This window comes from Arachis stenosperma, chromosome 9, assembly GCF_014773155.1.
Source record: "Arachis stenosperma cultivar V10309 chromosome 9, arast.V10309.gnm1.PFL2, whole genome shotgun sequence".
In the NCBI taxonomy this organism is placed as follows: domain Eukaryota; kingdom Viridiplantae; phylum Streptophyta; class Magnoliopsida; order Fabales; family Fabaceae; genus Arachis; species Arachis stenosperma.
Window position 1 is genome coordinate 114,960,368 of NC_080385.1, and position 19,147 is coordinate 114,979,514.

General features: G+C 32.7%; 1 protein-coding gene across 1 annotated transcript; it reads right to left on the minus strand.

The window, feature by feature from the left end:
- Window positions 1-672: 672 nt before the first annotated feature.
- On the minus strand, window positions 673-16,173 carry LOC130947611 (uncharacterized). The gene is made up of 22 exons (XM_057876316.1): window positions 15,388-16,173; window positions 14,891-14,953; window positions 13,660-13,774; window positions 13,443-13,584; window positions 13,227-13,323; window positions 13,081-13,158; window positions 12,920-12,979; window positions 12,715-12,819; window positions 12,448-12,558; window positions 10,968-11,009; window positions 10,706-10,819; window positions 10,426-10,610; window positions 6,153-6,427; window positions 5,946-6,067; window positions 5,769-5,811; window positions 5,588-5,679; window positions 4,282-4,330; window positions 3,307-3,377; window positions 3,098-3,217; window positions 2,512-2,612; window positions 1,822-1,867; window positions 673-1,516 (listed from the first exon to the last, which is right to left on the minus strand). Exons 1-22 carry the CDS (start codon window positions 15,562-15,564, stop codon window positions 1,454-1,456), a joined length of 2,271 nt encoding a protein of 756 aa, XP_057732299.1. The 5' UTR covers window positions 15,565-16,173; the 3' UTR covers window positions 673-1,453.
- Window positions 16,174-19,147: the final 2,974 nt, after the last annotated feature.

The window sequence follows — 19,147 nt, forward strand, 5'->3', positions numbered from 1 at the left end:
CAAGTGGACAAAAATGTATGTTATTTTAATTTTGTAGGAGAAAAATATACATTTTACAATAAAATAGAAAAGACTATTATCTAGGCATCTCAGAGAAAAAGAGTGTCTTTTTTCTTGATAGTTGGCCAGTGTTCAGAGAAAAACAAAGGATGCAACAATTTCTTTTGAGAAAGTACATACAAAGCAACACATGCAGGAAGTTGTCATACTTTTTTACACTATTTAACCATTTTTATTTTCTATGTATGAATTGTACATTTTAAAAACTAGTCTCTAAATTGCGATAAGTAGTCGTCATGTGTTTTTTCTCTAAAAGCTTGTCTTAATTCTTTCTCTGATATTCCAAAGTTCATCATTCTCTTTAGTGACAATTCCACCATATTTTCTTTTTTCAATGTTCAGAATGCTGTTTTATTTTGTCTTTGTAGTCCTCTTTATAGAGACTTTATCCTTTATCACTATTCTTGTTTTCCTTATGTCTAGTAGTCTCATATCATTCAGGGTATCTTTGATGAATTTAATTGACCTTCAAATAAATAATAAGAAAAATATTTATATCTATTTTTCCTTGAAATAAAACACATAATACAATTTTTTATTTGATGTCAACTCGGACTCTGATATCGTGATAAATAAATCCACAAAAATGACTTATATCCAACTCGAGAGAAAGCAGAGAAAGCGAAGAAAAAGAAAAGAGGGTGAAAAAAAAGGAAAAAAGAGAGGAAAAAGAAAAGTGGAAAGAAATAATAGATCAACCTACTTCGAATGACAATTGTTATTGTAATGCATGGCAACCTCTACCATCAGTCATAGATAATGATAGTTTAAAGTAAAAACTATTTCTCAACAAGTCTTTTATTGGGTCTTCAATCAGAATTTCCCCACATACTATTACAAGAATAATGTACTCACATAAAACAGCACATCAAATTTACTGACTTTATTGGAAATGATGAATACAGATTGAATATAAAAATCCCTTTACTTTTTAACAGCTGATAAAACAATACCATCACAACCAAATAATAATAATAATAATAATAATACCTAAACTATTATTGATACATATTCCAACTTTTCTATTAAAAAGAAAAATGACAACAAAAAGAAACCGGAAAACGGGACAGGTTACACGAATTTCAAATGGTAACTATATATCATTTTCACTTAAGTGAGAAAACTAGAATGAATATGCAAGAAAAAAATATGCACAAGAATGACTAGTACAGCAAGCAATACAACACTTGACTTACAGGGCTATGGGGGGAAAAAATAATTACTGAATATTCAAAAAGAATACATAAATTCACAACTACAGCTCAAGCTAATTCGGCCCTAGTATATATAAATATGAAAGGAGCAAAATTTTCGTTCCACACACAAAACACATCTCCCATCCCAGTACCCTTCTGTATGAAGCAGAGATTTTCTGCCAAACAGCTACCATTCTTCACTTCAAATTTAAACTGTTAAAGAATAATCCTTTTTTCTTCCCTCTCTTTTTCTCCGCAGCCTGCAGAACCCAAAAAATTGGGTTAAGCCTTGAGTATACTACTCGGTCACCACAGACCGGCCCAATGTCTAATATTAAATATTTTATACTGGAAAAAAAAGAGTAGAACTGATTTGAAATTCCCAATTATCCAATCAGGGAATTCGCATTTTTGAGACTTGCAATAAAAGTTTCAGTTGACTTCACTGGGATATTTGTGTCCAAATTCATTGGTTTTTCAATGTACCCCTTTGTCGCAATGGAGAATATTTGAGACCGGAGGGTGTAAATGTGTAATATATAAGTTAAGGGAAAAGTTTGTTTACCCTTAAGATGAATAATCTCAAGGTGAGCACAATAGTATCTCTTGCACTGCAAAAAGAACATAAAAATATTATCAGAAAAAAAAATTAAAAATAAATAACCATAAAAAAATGTTACACTACAATCATCAGAAAACACGACACAGGATACTCCTACGTCTGGCTTAGAGATTAAAAATAAATAAATGAATCCACAGTTCTGAAAGCTTTGTAAGCACCATATCAGAATTTTGTTCACCTCTTCACTAACAAATCTTTATTGCTCAAGGTTACACCAAGGATTAGGGACCTAAGTCTATTGGGTAGACCTTAAACTTTAGGGTGAGGGAAATCTCATGAAGAGTCATTATATATTCAGTGTTAGGACTCACTAGTTAATTAGCATAGTTATAAATAAAGGGTATGAGGGACTAGTTATGGTTGATTCATCATTTTAAAATTTGCATCTTGGAGGTTGTGGAACTCCAACTCTTCCACTAACTGTAACTACACATTTACTTGTATCTCCCCAAAATTCTAACACAATGCTAGGAAGTTTCCCTATTCAATACACGCTCCTATTCTATGATTCTAGTCTTTATGTGGAACCAATTCTAGCATTCAATGCTGAAATATCAAACTTGTTCACCAATTCTCGTGTCACTCAATTGCTTTTGTCCGTTTTTGCAACAACACGACAGAATGAATACTTACCCAGAAACATCTGTTGGAGTGCTTTCTGCTCTTAACAGATGGTCAGTGCCACTTGAACCCATTATAATAAATTCTGAAACATGTCCATATGGAATCATAACCTAAAAAAGGAAGAGCCACGTATGATTAAAATAAATAAATAAATAAATAATTGCTGAACACCAAGATTAATTTTAGAGATTAACAAAAAGGCATGACAACAATTTTCAAATAATTCTAAGACCCTCCAACAAGACTGCTACAGAATACTTGTCCTTTCCAGGGTATTCTATTGGTCAGACCAGTGAGATCACTTGGGCATCAGGGGGGAAGGAAAGGAATGGGGTAAAATGTGCACTCACATTGCACTTCCCAGAAAGCTATTAAGATAATAATAATAATAATAATAATAATAGTAGTAGTAGTAAGCACACTGCACAAGTAAACTATTACTACCAAGAGTTCACTAAAAGGAAATCTTCCAGGGAGGAATATTTTACTGAATGATCCCAGAATCCGTTTTACTTTCTTTACTCATTCAATAATTTTATACAACTTTAACTAGCAGTAACTTTCACACAAAGCATCAAATAATCAAACTTCATACACTGCTGGAAGACGCAAACTTTTCTGTGATGACTACTCCATTTGGTCCACTACATTTGATACTATAACCTTCCTTCTTAACGGTCAATGTGGCTGGTTCCCATATATCAAGATATCCAGTCTGTAATACAAAGCCAAAGTTATTTATGTAACCGTGAATTCTCCAAACATAAGTAAAATAAGTTCCAAAACTCTGCTACATTCAATTACCGAAAGAGTAACTTTATATGAAGCTTGTCCCGTGTAAAAAGCTTTTTCTATGCAACTCTGCATTTCAGGATCTGAAAACAAATAAGAGAATACTTCAGCTATTTTATTTAGGAGGGATCCACAAAATTGCAGCCATAGCACAAAACTGAAATCAAGGAAAACAACACAATACATCCAAAGTAGATATGTTCACTTAGAATTAAGATCAAATTGTTTCCACTTCAGTGTGTTTTTTTGGGACAACACACCACTTAGAATTCAAATAAATATCATATTATGCACCATAAATATCTGAAGCACAATGAGTACCTACAGGATGAAACTAGCCTCTCTGTTTCACTAACCAAGAAAGGGCATCCACACACCAATTCATACAGGTAAAGGTTAATGCCACCTCTATCGGACTATCCCGGTATCATTAAAGAAAGCACACTAAGGATAGCTTCATATTTAAGATGCATTATATTAATGCTTTGGTCAGGCTTATAGCTGCATCAACTTTCCCACAACTGTCATGATATTTATTTTCCCACTTTATAGAACACAAATGCAACAAATGATAGACTTTAACTCCTATGCTGCATAAGCATAAGAGATCAATCAAGATAGTCCTTGTAAACATTTGGGCATTCCACCAACCGTGATTTAGCTTTTTGACCAACAATCTTAACTACATTGTAAACATCAGAGCATAATGCGTGATATTGGATCACTGGCAGATGTTTACTCCAGTAAATGTAACACCCTAGATGTCTAGTTGGGGCCTGGAGGGGTCGGTCAAATTGCACTGTTTAAAGATATGGAGAATATAGCCTTTCTAAAAATTGTCACACATTCGCCCTTAGGTTAAAATATTGACGAACATTACTTTACTTAACTACATTTTACTAAAAGTTCGCTTCAAATACACAACCATACCAAGTGCATAAATGGTAACATCAATCAGCATTCCAAAATAATAATACAGGCACCTACCACAAGTAATCTTTTTGTTTTCATTGGCAAAAACCTTCACAGGTTCTCCCTACATTGAAGAATGCATGAGATTAATAAAAATTAATTAAATAACCATGTCACACCAACCCATAAAAAATAAGAAAAGAGGTCAAAATCCATTCACAAAGTACACATTTGAAAGAACTCAATCAGAATCAATTCACATAGTACCTATATTTCTCAAATTACTTATTAAGCATGGTGTACTATTGCGCACAGGGCACAATGACCCATTAAAATCTATAAACTTGCAATTGAAATATAACTATACCAAAACAGCAAATTTAACATATATTGTTGTTTATCCAAAAAAGAACAAGAATAAATTCACCAAAAGAGTACTTTTTTTCTTTGATAAAAGAAGAAATCATTAAAATGGAAAGAACTTCATCAAAAGTACATGTATCCTTGTCATTTGGAAACAAGTGCCAATTGAAAAAAGAGGACATAATGATGAAAAGAGAGGCTATGGAACAGTGCAACAATGTCAAGAGAATTAGGTGTTGTCATCACATGGTTCATGGGTCATAACCTGATTTTTCTTATCTGAACACTCATAATTCCCCCTTCATTGGAGTGATTACTCATTGCAAGTTCCTTTTGCTGGTACTGCATTATCTCATTTTTTTTTCAATGCTACTAGTGCACATGGCAAGACCAAAACGGGAAAAAGAAAATTGATATAATAAAATATATTTATTAATCAACACCCCCCACCCCATATATATATATTCAGTTGAATCCCTTTAAACAGGTTGAACCACTAAACAGTAGCTTGGCAGGTTTGATATTTGGTCTAGTTTTCATAACCTTGGATTAAATAACTAATACAACACCCGCTAGTCTTTCATTTCTCTTCATTCCATATTCTAATTATTTCCCCACCAATGTGGTTCACCTGCATATGATCTTGGAAAGAAAAACAAAAGTTCGACAACTTTGCTCTTGTAACAAGGCACACAGGACAAGGAGAAAGGATAGACTTAGAAATTAGAATTCAATGTCATCAACACACAAAGAACTAAATATTCCAACATCCATCAGCAATATTGTGAAAGAAATTCAATGATCAATGATCATTACAAGGATAGCCCATTAGCCATATCAAACCCGTGACAAAACACCTAAATTGGTCAGTATGATGATCACTGAAAATTACTAGTAGTTTCCCCCTTTCACTGAAAATCACATTGATATTCCTAAGTTGGAACACAGTTAATTTGAAGCCACTTTTGAACAGTACATCTTTTACATACAAGACAGCCACTATAAGAGATAAAAGTACCTTGCGCTTCCTGTTATCCAGAGGCTGGACTTCAATGGCAAGCAATGTATCAACATCGTCAGCAGTGATAAGATAGTTGGGTTGCTTTGCCCCTGTTTTTGGACAATGGATATGGTTGAGATCATTACATCAGGATGGATGTAAAGGTGAACATAAAAACAAGTAAACAATAGCACAATACCATCGATGTAATTAAAGGAACCATCTTCCAAATGTCGAATCCACTGGCACAGTCCAACAAGGGAAACAAAGGCAGTGACAAACGGTTAGAACAGACACATCTAAGTACAATGTAATGAAAACTCTTAAGAAATAAAGCAGTACAAACTCGTTCAATTTATAAGGGGAAAAAACTAACCTCAAAATTACAACTAGTGGTGCCATTGATGGAGTATCCGCATGCCTGAAGTTCCCTTCCTGGAAAGGCATCCCCAGAAATTTGAAGGCCCTCTATGGCTGGTAAGGGATCATCGTCGGCAGCTGTATTGTGATTTATTCAACTTGAAAATGGTCAACATCAAAGCTCTGAACATTTAGTGAAGTTCAAAAGGATATTAATTATTACCCTCAGAAAATGACGAAGAAGGTTCTTCAAGAACAGGTGGCAAATATGGAGAATACGAGGGAGCAGGTTCATCAACAGCGGTTGTATAAGGCGCATTGCCACTCCAGTTAGCAGATGTTTCTCTCTCACTATTGTTTCCATCTCCATCAGGATCATCCACATCATTGTTGCTCACAGGTTCGCGAAACGTCACCTGTTTGTTAGTTATCTCCTCTCCATAATGTGGAGGATGAGCATCACCTAGGTGGATGGGTACATCATGAGCTGAAGAATTCCTGTAAAATAGACACAATATTTGAGCGTGGATGTCACTGCTGTTACCGATACTGGTCTAAGTCTCAATTAAAAATTCGTCATTTGAGCCTCCAAGGAGCTATTTCAGTTCAACTTGAGTGTGCACGCTTGTGTGTGTGGCAAATCAATCAAAACTTATTCTTTTGTTTGATTCTATGAATACTAAAAATAGTAACCATCAAGTCTTGTTCCACTTGACATGATAGTGTCCTGAAATAGATCATGATTAATTTTGAACTATTAAATCTATTTTAATAGTTTCCACATTTTGCAATACAGAATAAGATGAGATTCAGCCATTTTATCCACAATACGCACTACTTCAACTTTAACTTTTCATTCCTAATCCCATCTCATCTAGTATATCATCCACTCATCCATCAAAATATCCTCGTCTATGCAACATCTATCCTCTTTTCTCGTTGGTATTTAACCTCCCAACATTCGATCCCATAAAAAATCACTGGTTTAATAGTTGTGCATTACAATTTTCCCTAAAGCTATGCTGGTACATTTTGTTAATCGCAAATACCAAAAAAAACTGTTAGGAAACCATTTGTAAGACATATTCTTATGTATATAAGAAAGAATTTAAGGAGAGGGGAGGGTAACCAGTCACTGACCTATGCAAGTAATGAAACAACGGTTACTTGAGAGATAAGACATCAGATAGGGGGTAAGCTGAAATACGAGAATACATAGGAGGTTCCCATTTGATGAAGGTTCTGTGTAGTCATTCATTAAGAATTCGGATAGAATCTCTCAAGCTTTACACAATTGTAAATACAGCATCAGATACTTTTCCCCAATTCCTAGGTTCCTAGAACACTAGAATACACTTGTTCAGAATCCCTAATTCATTACTATATCCTCTGTTTTCCCCTTTCCTCTCCTAATCCTCATACTAGTCCTTGCACACTCCAACACGTCAACCACCCATCATGCTTCTTAGTGTTTACACATCTTCAATTTCCCATCTTTTAATAGTGGACTGACACACTCAAAACCCTAGTTTCCCATCTAGCACACAACGTGAGACTAGATCTTCAATATGTTCAGTAAGCACATCCAGTACTACTATAAAAAGCTAAGGACTAAGATTTCATCCTTGATGTAGTCCTAAAAGAACAAGAATCCTTGTTAGTTGTTATTCTACCATGTATTCTCACACAGGTTCTTATTCGGCAATATATTTGATTGCTCAAATCTTAGATATCTGCATCCTATTATTCACCTAGACCTTCCATAAAACTTCAACTACCAGCCTATGATAAGCCATTTCCCAATCAATAAAGATCATATGTAAAGATCCAATACAAAATTAGTGCTCTTCACAATTTCAAGAACAGAAATCATACAAGAATTTCCATTTTGTGTAACAAGCTACCACAAAATGCAAAATAACCAGAGGGTACAAGTGCTATATGTTAACTCAATACTATTCTCCCTCAAACAGAAATTTATTTGAATACCAAACAAATCAGAACCATATTGCTTTCTCAGCAACTTTCGGAATCAAAATTAGCATTTGCTAAGCAATGATCTCCAAAGTGAATTATCACCAATTGGCAGCAAAGAAACTCACCTTTTACCTAATGATTAGGAAGTGAGCTAACAAAATTTACATAAAAAACTTCATGCAAGTTGAAACTCTAATCAACCTAGAAGCTTAGTTATTGGGCTGATTAAATAAATTAGATTTACTGTTGAGACTAGCATCATGAAGTATTATCTGTTAGCAGTTGTTGACATCACAGAGCAGGCAGATATCCTAATATGAACTAGAATCTACAACTAGCAGGACAGATATATCATATATGCTAATCACCATTCCAAGGATGGAAAGCTTATGCATACAAAACTTCATTTAGGAGAAAAAAATAGAACTCAGGATCTGCAAGCATGATTTTATGTTTCTACCAGTTATTTCAGGGACAAAAAACAGGAAAATGAGTCAACTAAAACATTCAATGTGTTTAGAGTGTAATAAAATGAAATTGCTTTCATTTACAAATCTAATCTTTCGTTTAAAAGGTAGAAAGTGAAAAAGGAAATGAATTAATTTCCTGAGTTGTGTGCATATGAAATCTTGTGACTTTTTAAAGAATTCATATGAAAATGATATCACTTGGAAATTTAAGTTATGAAAATACTATTTTAGCCCTCATTATTTTGCGTTGCTTTACACAGACACATTACATAGAAACCACATATATGTCCTCTCCAGTTTACATTGACACAAATGATAGCTGTGTCATCTTAATTTGTATATTTTGTGTTATTTATTTAGGATAAAAAAGTACCACTAAGGTTTAAACATAAATTTTATGGCGCAACTATTCGACCGGCCATGGAATGTTGGACAGTGACGAGCCAACAAAAACATAAGGTTTCGTTTGTTTGCTAAGACGATTTTTTTAAGACACGGTTACATATGGTCACCCACAAGAGACACGTCTTTTGTGTCTCTCCAAAATGTTGAGACACGGTTTTTTTGCTAGAGACACAAATCAGATTATACTTTTGGACAACTTTGTCCTTACTATATTTTCATAATCCCAGAACTACCCTATACCCATTAGCGTATTTCTTCTCTTCTCTTCTCTTCTCTTCTCTTCTCCTCTTCCGGCTGCTGCTGTTGTTTCAACTTAACACCCTCTCTTCTTCTCCCGCTCTCTTCTACTCTTCTCTTTTCCATTTAGCCTCCCTTCTCCAACCTCCACTCTCCATCCCCATCTTCTTCTCTTCCCTTTTCCTTCTCTACCTCTTCTGTTCTTCCTTCTTCCACCCTCCATCTTCTTCCCTTCGCTCCCATCTTCTCCCCTTCCCTTCTTCTCTCTCTATCTTATCTCGCACCTCCAGATTCGAGACAACGCTACCTTAGCAGCCTCTTCCATGGGTCTCTATTCTGATTTTATGGTTTCATTTTGATTTTTGAAAAGAAAAGAGTGTTCCAGGAAAAGAGAGAAGAAAAATATTAGAACTAATTTAATGAGAATGAATTTGGGTTTTTATTTTTACCTTTTTTAATCTGATTTTGATCTTTGATGAGTCTGGCTCTTGGTTTTTCGGCTGGAGATTGAAGGTAGTAAGAGGGGGCAATGGGTGGATAGAGAAGACGATAGTAGGCTTTTCTTTAATAAGGAGGTAATATGGACTTTCCAAATTTTTGTGTCTTTGTCCATCTATTTTACCAAACACAATACATAAACACAAATATTTTATGTCCATGTCTCAAGTGTATGTGTCTTTGTATCTATGTCTGAGAATGCACACTGACCAAACACAGCTTAATCTTACTGCTGCAGAGATGAGAATGATTCAATTGACACAGTCACATTAAACTAGATAGAATCAAGAATGAAAAAATGAGAGAATTGGGGCAACACCAGTTATTGAGAAGTTGGTAGAATGTCATCTTTAAGTGTCGTGGACATGTTCGGAGGAGGATTATGGATAGGCCTATTATAATTATAAATAGGCAAAGTTAGTAGATCTAAGAAAGTTTTGGATGAAATTATTAAAAATGATTTAAGTATAAACAAACAAAATACACATGTTTTATTAAAAGGCATTGTAGCGTCATTTGATCAATGTAGCCAATCCTATTTAGTAGGATCCAGCTTATTGTTTAAATGTGCATAAGATATACATATAACGTGTATGCATGCTATATGCAACTGTATTCACACATGTAATCAATTCATTTCAAATCATTTCCACATTTTTAACATTCCAAAGACACCCTCACTGTTAGCAATTCAGTAATACCATTGTCCATTGGTTCAGATGATAGCACCATTTAAGAAGACACATCTGTAAAGATTAGTGCCAAACAGGTCGCATATAAATAGTTATCCAGTTGAATCAAATTGCAGACAAGATTGCATGCAAGGACCACATTAACAAAGATGACATGAAAACAGAACCCACCAATACATTCAGTTCAGAGTAGCAGTCTCCATTTGATCAGGCTCACCTGCTTGCATAAGGTGAATATCTCCCCGAATCATCCCCGTCAACATTGGTTGTCACACCACTACCCATGCCAGTCTGTGTGCGGCCAAACATATCCCAATCATTGCCCATGTGAGAATCAACAGAAACCTGAGTCCTTGCTTGGGAGTACAGCTCCTGAGGTACCAGCTCAAGGCCCTTTTTATTCTGATTTAAAAATTTAAAAATAAAGAATGGAAAATATTTAGAATTTTATGTATGCAAAACAAGGTAAAGGAACAAAAACACAAAAATGAGCATACTGAAGTTGCCAAAGGTGCACCAATTGGGTGAGATGGTGATTGCGTAGCAATATTGGCATTGTTCAAATCCGGACGCCATGGCATCAATTGATATTGTGACTCCTTTAGCTTCGACTGATAAGGAACATACGTAACCAATCGTCAGAAGCCCTTTATGATAACAGGAACCAATATTTTTACATAGCTACTATCTTGTCCGCCTAGATTTTAATACTACTTATATTGAATTAACAGGAATTTAGCGAACCAAAGTATCACTTACCTCGGTGCGAAGAAGTTTTTCCTGCAGATGTTTAAATAAAACCTGCAAAGATGTAGAACAAACTGATTAAATAAAATATTTAGACCCCATCAAAATGAATGGAAGCAAAAGCAAATATATTTATAAGATTTTATTCATTCCACCAAGATTTCCACAGCAATTGGAAACCAAAAATGAAAACAGAACTCCCCGGTCTCTCTCTCCCCCCCCCCCCCAAAACCCCCCAAACAAAAGAAAAACCCAAAAAAATTGAAAGAAAAATCTTAAAAGTACACATACAACTCATTTATGAAGCCGAATTAAGATTGGATGCCTTGAAGACGGGGGTGTTTAAAGAAATTGGATTCCATGTAAGTTACCCTTCACTTTTAAAAGTCAAAAGGATGCTCATGTTTGGTTATTACATAGTTTCCAACAAACAGTACATATGAATCTCAGTATTACTGCAACTTCCATACAATGGTAAAACTAAGCATTTTGGAGGCTTTTCCAAGGATTCAAAGCCTTATCCCACTAAGTAGAATCAACTACATGAATCAATCAACGCCATTGCTCCCAATCATCTATCATGTCTGAAGTGAGATTGTTCATGCAAATCACACTTGACCACCTTATGCAAAGTCTTTTTAGGTCTTCTCTACCTCTAACACTAATTCATCTTCCATCTAATCCACCTTTCTCAGCTGTGTTCTACCAGTCTTCTCCTTATATGTCCAAATCATCAAAAATGAGATTTCACCATCTTTTCAACAAAAGGTGCTACTCCAACTTTCTCTCTCATCCCCGTTACTTATTCTGTCCATACGCGTATGATCAATTATCCATCGAAGCATCCTCATCTCGGATTATGCTAAACTTATGTTCATGCTTCTCCTTTGTCCCAACACTTTGTTCCATATAACTAACTAATCTAATAGCAATACAATAAAATTTACCCCGTAAGCTTTAAAGGTATTTCTTGTCGGATATAAAACCCAAAGACACTGCCATTTTGACCAACTTGCTTGAATCCTATAGTGTTAGTATTAGTGTTTTTCTACTGTCCACAATAATACAACCAAGATACTTAAACCTCTTTATTTTTAGTATGATGTTTCCTCCAATCTTAACCTTTTAGTGTTACTGTTTCTCTTCCTCCGCGAAACTTGTACTCCATATATTCTTAGTGCAACTTATTCTCAAGCCACATACGTCCAAGCTTGCCTCCATATATATTTTATGTTATATAGATACGGTATCCTACCAATATTAAAGTAATACATTATGAATAGGAATGAATAAGGGGAAGCTAATCAAAAGCCTAGCTAAATATCAATTCTTGATTTTTCCCATATAGAAAGTTAAGAACGACTACACCCTAAAAAATCCTATTCAGAAAAAGTTGTTTTCCTCTGTGTAACATCCCCACAAGAGAAAGGAGAGCATTGAAATACATCCAAGTGTCACATTCATAACAACAAGGAAATAGGTCAAACCTGACCTTGACATTGCTAACAATCGACTGGGCATCAACAACAGGCGGCTGCAAGGAGTACTCTGCAAGAAGTGGCATCAAAGATGAAACAAATGTTGTTCGTTCCTGCTGAGCATCCTGGCAAGAAAAGAAAAGGTGTAACCTTCAAAATTCATTCTCAACAAACATAATAGAAAAAGTTACCACCTATGAAGATTCATTCAAAAACATTTAGTGCAACCAAATTACCAGTGCACATTAAACACACACCAATAAAAAAGTAGGAAAAATAACCTGCAATGCATATGTTAGACGTATATTTTCTTCAATTATGTCTTGTCGATATGATAAAGCTTTTGACGCTGCATCTACAAGATCTTGCTGCTGCTGATCAAAGGCCTAGCAGCAATATTACAAATACTTAAGCTTAATCCCCATCAAATATACGGGAGAAGTATGTTAGAAGTTTCACAAGGAATTCAACAAATTTTGTGCATACCAAGCGCATGTATGCAATCCGCTTTTCCAAGACATATTTTTCATTACGTATTTGTGCTTCCTGTCCCACCAAAAAAAAAAACAAACACCACTTCAGTCTCCATAATGGACAGCAAGGCACCATGAGTTATCAACTTACAGAAAATATTTTACACCGTTTACCTTTACAGAAAAATCTGCAAGATGTTTCCTTAATTGGATGATCTCTTCTTCATGTTCTCGTACCTTGATAGCCAAATCCTAAATAGATTTGCATCATAAATCAAGCACTGATATAAAAAATAAAAGTTTAGAACTAAAGGTGGTACCTGCTTCAGTAAAGTATTAGAGTTATTCATTTCTGCCACTGGCATCAAGCCCTGCTGAGGTGAACTGAATCGGGGATCATAGTCTCCTGGTAGATGCCTATGGCAAAGACAGGTTTCTAAAATTATGCAATTCCTTCTTTAACATTGCATTAATAAATATGATATTACACGGTATCTAGGGCATTAAAATTACACTTGATATTTGATACCACATACCGGCCAGGAGAGACTGAACTTGTAGATGGCGAAGACAACTGTGAAGGGCCAGCATTATCCACAGGTCGCTGATCATTTGGTTGTACTCTATATGTCCCATTTATTTGACTGTTCTCAGAACGATTAACTATTTCACCTCTGGCTGCATCATTTTAAAGTTCATTATTGGTGGATCACTAGTTCACCAGTTAATTAAGTTAAAAAGGACGCCCTGTACCATTCATCATATGTTCTAGCGTACTTGATGATGGAACTGATTGATATGATCTATGACCCTGCTCCTGCAAAGGAGCAACCAAAGGAGATCTTTGATCCACTGATTCACCTTGCTTCTGTCAAAAGTATAAATTACACTAATGAGACTTTTGAAGTTTTCTCTTAAATTATTGCTTTTAAGGAGAACCCCTTATCCCTCCTTTTTCTTATACCTTGTCTTCCCTCCCTCATTATATTTTCTTCTTCCATCCCTCAACCCAACCCACCAAAAACAAAAATGTGTGTTATTTTCTCATCATAACTCAATCATGTAAAAATATTCTTCTTCAAAGCGTATCTGATTATAAAGTTTTCCGAGCACATGGGGTAGGGGAATAAAATTAACACTTCCTCAAACACGTCTGGATTCTACAAATATAATAACGACTTCAGCATAGTATCAACTTTTATCTCAAACAACCATTGTTAATGACAATTTCACATTGTTGCCATGTGGTCAAATGACATAACCATTTCACGTCCAAAAAACAACCACTGGCTATTTTTAGTCCATCTCATTAAGTGACGATTTTTTTTTTTTTTTTTTGATAAAAGGAGAATTGAATTATTATTAGTAAAATGGTAGTCAATCCGGGATAGCAATGCAAAGTGGCCAACTCCAAAACGTATTGCAAACAGCAGAATGACCACTATAGCAAAGACAAGTAGCAACAAAACACTAAATAATTTCTAAATTCTAATTCTAACACACAGAATAAGTCTTCAAAACTTGAAATAAATTGTCAACACTTACAGCATTAAAGGCATAATCATCATTGATAAGACATAAGAATATTAAAAACAATAATAATGGTAACAAGTGTACTAAAAAAAACCACAAAGGTGGCAGCAGACATAAAATAAGTAAATAAATTCCTCCAAGGTGCTAGACAAGCCAATACCGCAGTACCCATAAACAAAACAAGAGTACTGAAAAAACCACCAGAAAAAAGTCTATTTACTACAAAGCCATAACTAAGGTGAGTGCTATAGTGCCTTTAACATTGTGCCTAAGTTACTAAAAAAAGTAAATAGATAATATTTAATAAATTTTAAATAATTTACTTTTTATTTTAAACATTTTACATTGTACTTTAAAAGGTAAGTTAGGCAATTTAGGCACCACAACAAAGGCACCATAGAATTCACCATTAATATGTAATACGTCAAACATAAAGCATTTCAGAACTTACATATCTTTCTAGTTCTTGAATTTTGTTCAAAAGTTCAGCCCTGAGCCGATTATTCTCTTCCACCTGTCCAAAGTACCAAGTTGCATCTTCAGTATCCTATCTAAAATGATATGATATGATATGATATGATATGACATGAGAGATGCCAGTATACGACCATTTCATTATACCAAAGTAAACCTACAACTACAATGGTGTGCAAGAGTATTTTTTCCGCCAACAGTAATCTTAATAAAGCTTCCAAATAGTCTCTTTCTCTTTTTATTTGCTTAATGTTTTCACGCAATATACGTGCCAAGCAAGTACTACAAAACATAATAACAAGATTAATCGAGATAGAATGAAAATTTTTCCAAGAACTTCAAGAATGATATGAGGCAACACAATTAAATCATACAACTACTAATGCTAATGATAACGAACATGTATACACCATCCAATCAACCATACTTGGATAAAGGGTCACAATACTAGTATTGAAACTTAAAACCAATTACCTGCTGCTTAATGGTGGCCTCAGCAGCTTCAACAGCCTTCATGACCTGATACAAGTTATCACTGTTGTTAGCATCGAAGTGAGATTGATCATGCACTTGCTGATGTTGACCATGTTGGTTATTAATCCGCAAAGCTGAGAAGTTCTCAGCCAATTTCCTATCATAACCATTCTCCATAACGCTTCTTCTTCTTCTCCAATTGAAAATCACACAAAAACCATAAACACCCCCCGGAAATGAATCACCAATTATTTCATGTTTCTAGACAGCAAACTAGCTAGGGTTCCAAAAAAGGAAAAAGTTTTCTAATCTTCACAAGCACCCCACCATTTCAAATTCACTATTGAACCCTCAATCAACCCCACAACCGCAACAACATCCGTTGTTTTCAGCTACTCACCAACCGATTCTTCCACCAAATCAAAATTTGAAAATTTACATCAACCAACGAAGGAAAAAAATTAAAAGATAAGAAAAAAAATCAATTCTCTGGAGAGGACTTTCAGAGCGAAAATGGGAGCTGGGAAACGAGAGAGAAAAGGGGGATGAGAGTGAAGATTCGAATTTGGGGATGAATTGCTTTAAAATTTAGGAACGGGAAGACTTTTGAAAAGTTTTGAAACCCTAAAATAAGCCCCAAAAAGAAGAAAGAAAAAGAAACACGGGGATAAAGAAGGAGGAGGTAAAAAATTAGGAAGCAAAATAATGCAGAAAAAAAAAAGAGAAGAGGGGTTTGAAAGGGGAAATGAAGGAGAAAAAGAGTGATGAATATGAATGTGTGTGTGTGGCAGTGTAATGTGGTCAAGTGCGCGTAAGAGTCTTTGCCTTTGGTCATAACGTTTTATGTCTTAGGATTCATTCATTCCTACTTTCCTAGGATTAGGAATTAGGAATTCTGGTCGGAAAATATTTGGTTATTTGGTTTCGTTAAAGAATTTAATTTTTATATATTTGAAGGAGTTTTAACTTTTATAATACAAATACCCGAAAAGGTTCGTGGCTAATTTTTTTAAAATATTTTTAAAATTTAATTTTGATACATTAATATTGTAAAATATTTTATAAAGTCGTGCAATCATAATTATTCTTTTGACAATGTGACATTATGTGATTGAATGCATGTGTAAAATGATTTTATGTCAATATATTAAAATTGGATTCATATTTTTATTATATATAATTTATAAAAAATATTGTTTTACTTAAAATATTCTAAAATTAATTTTTTACTTGAAATAAATAAATACTTTGTATTTTTTATTTTGCAATCCACAACCGTAATTAATGACTTGTTTTCATTGTTGTATTTACTTTTAATATTTTTTATTATTTTACAAAATCTAAAAAATAAAAATATTAAAAATTAAAACAAAAGTCAAATTAGAGTCTAATTCTTCAATTAAGGAGTATACGTATAGCTACGAAAAAATATTAAATTTAAGGAACTATTAATTATATTAATTTGATGTAAAGAGGCATAATCACAGACAATTCTTCTTGCAAAGCTAGAGTTTAAACATGGAAAGTTATTTTAGAAAAGAACGGTATCATTTATTATTTCAGATATCAAAATTATAGATTTTTCTATATTTAATATTTCAATTATATTAAGTGTACACTTAAATCAGCTACTAAAATCAACCACATTAATATAAAATATATATTAAATTATAAATATATATTAAAAATAAATTAAACAACATATATATTTATACATAAATACATTATTGACTAATTTTAATTGTTAATTTTAATATATAAATAATATTTTTTATAATACTTTTGTTGATAAGAATAAGAATAATATATACTAGTGGAAAAATTTTAAATATTTTTAAAATATTAGTAATTCAGTAATTTTAACTGTAAATCTCAATTATAAAAAAAAATATATTAATTAAAATTAATAGTTATAATTACTAAAATATTAATATTTTAAAAATATTTGAACATTTTTTCATAGTATTATATATACTAATGCTAGTCATTTCAAATATTTTTAAATTTGAGTATTTTAAAACAGAAAAATACTTAGTCAACAACTTTTATGCTTAGATTGCGTTTGCAGCTATATTACAGAGATATCATAAATTAACCAAAAATTGTAATTGGCAATTCATATAAGAATATGAAATTTATATTTATAATTAAATTTTATAAATAATATAATCAAACTTTATTTATATTTATAATCAAAGCGTGTTTAACCGAAGGCCAGAATTAAAGAATAAAAACAAAAAAAGGTAAAGAAGTTTTTCTTAATCTAGGTGATAGAAGAAAATATAATTATAATTTATAAAAAGATAGTTATTTTTATAAAGATGTCTTTATGTAAAAATTATATTGCATGCAGTTAAATAATTTGATATATTTAATTAAACATATTTGATTTAATCATCTAACAATTTAGAATATAATCTTTACATAAAAATATATTTATAAAAATAGCCACATTATGAAAATATATCTTTCGTTTTTATCTCTATGTCAAAAAGAAAAGGTAAATAAGGTTTTATATGTAGTTTTAATTTTTACAAGATTCTAATTCATAACAAGTTTCCCCTTATTTTTCACCACCATAATAAACTAACGTTAAACTAATCTAATTGTCTAATTGGATTTCTAAAACTAATTAAGTCAGTGAAACTTTAATTGACTCTAAATACTAGCATCTTAAGATTTAAAATGTTGATAACTCGGTCAAATGGGAAATACATTTATTGTCATTGACTTGATTCTGATCTCCAAATATATTACACATATTTAAAGCTAAGCTTTTATTTAACTTGATCAATTTTCTATTTTATTTTCTTAATCCATATGAGTTGAAAATATACAACCTATAGCAAAGAGACTGATCTTGGCTCTAATTATATGATCCTAATTTTCAATATGATAAACTTAAAGTTAGAACCATTCTTCTTTCTTATTCTTCATTTCTATATGCTGATGTGCTAAACAAATAGATAATGCCATATCTTTTGTCATTATTTCAATCCCACTTCATTGATTTTTCCTACAAATTACAATATGGAAATTATCATCATACTTTCCATAGGAGTGAAGTACAAGCTACGGTTCCAAGTTTAATTTATCGAGCTCCTCTTTTTAGTTTGTGGTTACTTATTTTTTTCATTTCATTGTTAATTATCTTTTTTTTTATGATTTGATAAGTAAATGTTTATGCATATGTGTACTAATTATATTGATGGACAGACAGATTTTCATAACGAAAATTTCAGTTGTTCTTGTTGTAATTAAGAAAAAGTGAAAGCTATTATAATCGAACACTATATATTTTGAAGGTTTAAATTTGAATTTTAGTTTTATATGTCTTTCTTTTATGTTCTAATGTAACCTATTTCCTTTTTTTTTTAAAACAAAAAAAAAACAAAATTTGAGCATTGTATGTCTTCGACTTCCTGTTTGTGTTTGATTTTGGATGTTTTATATTATTTTAATGTTTGACCAATAGATAAATAGCAAGTTTAGGTGCAAGTTGACTGGTTCTCTGATTTTGTGCATGGTGCGTGTGGAATTGATTGGTTGTGAACAAACAAATTTTCGTTCATTTATAATAGAATACTAAAAATAAGATATAAAAAATAAAAACATAAAATTTTATATTTTTATATTTTATTTAATAATAAATTAAAATAAATTATAAAAATTTAATTTATTTTATTTTTTATTTAAAAAATTTGAAATAAAAAATATAATTATAAAAAATTAATAAAAATAATAAAAGAAAAAATAAGTT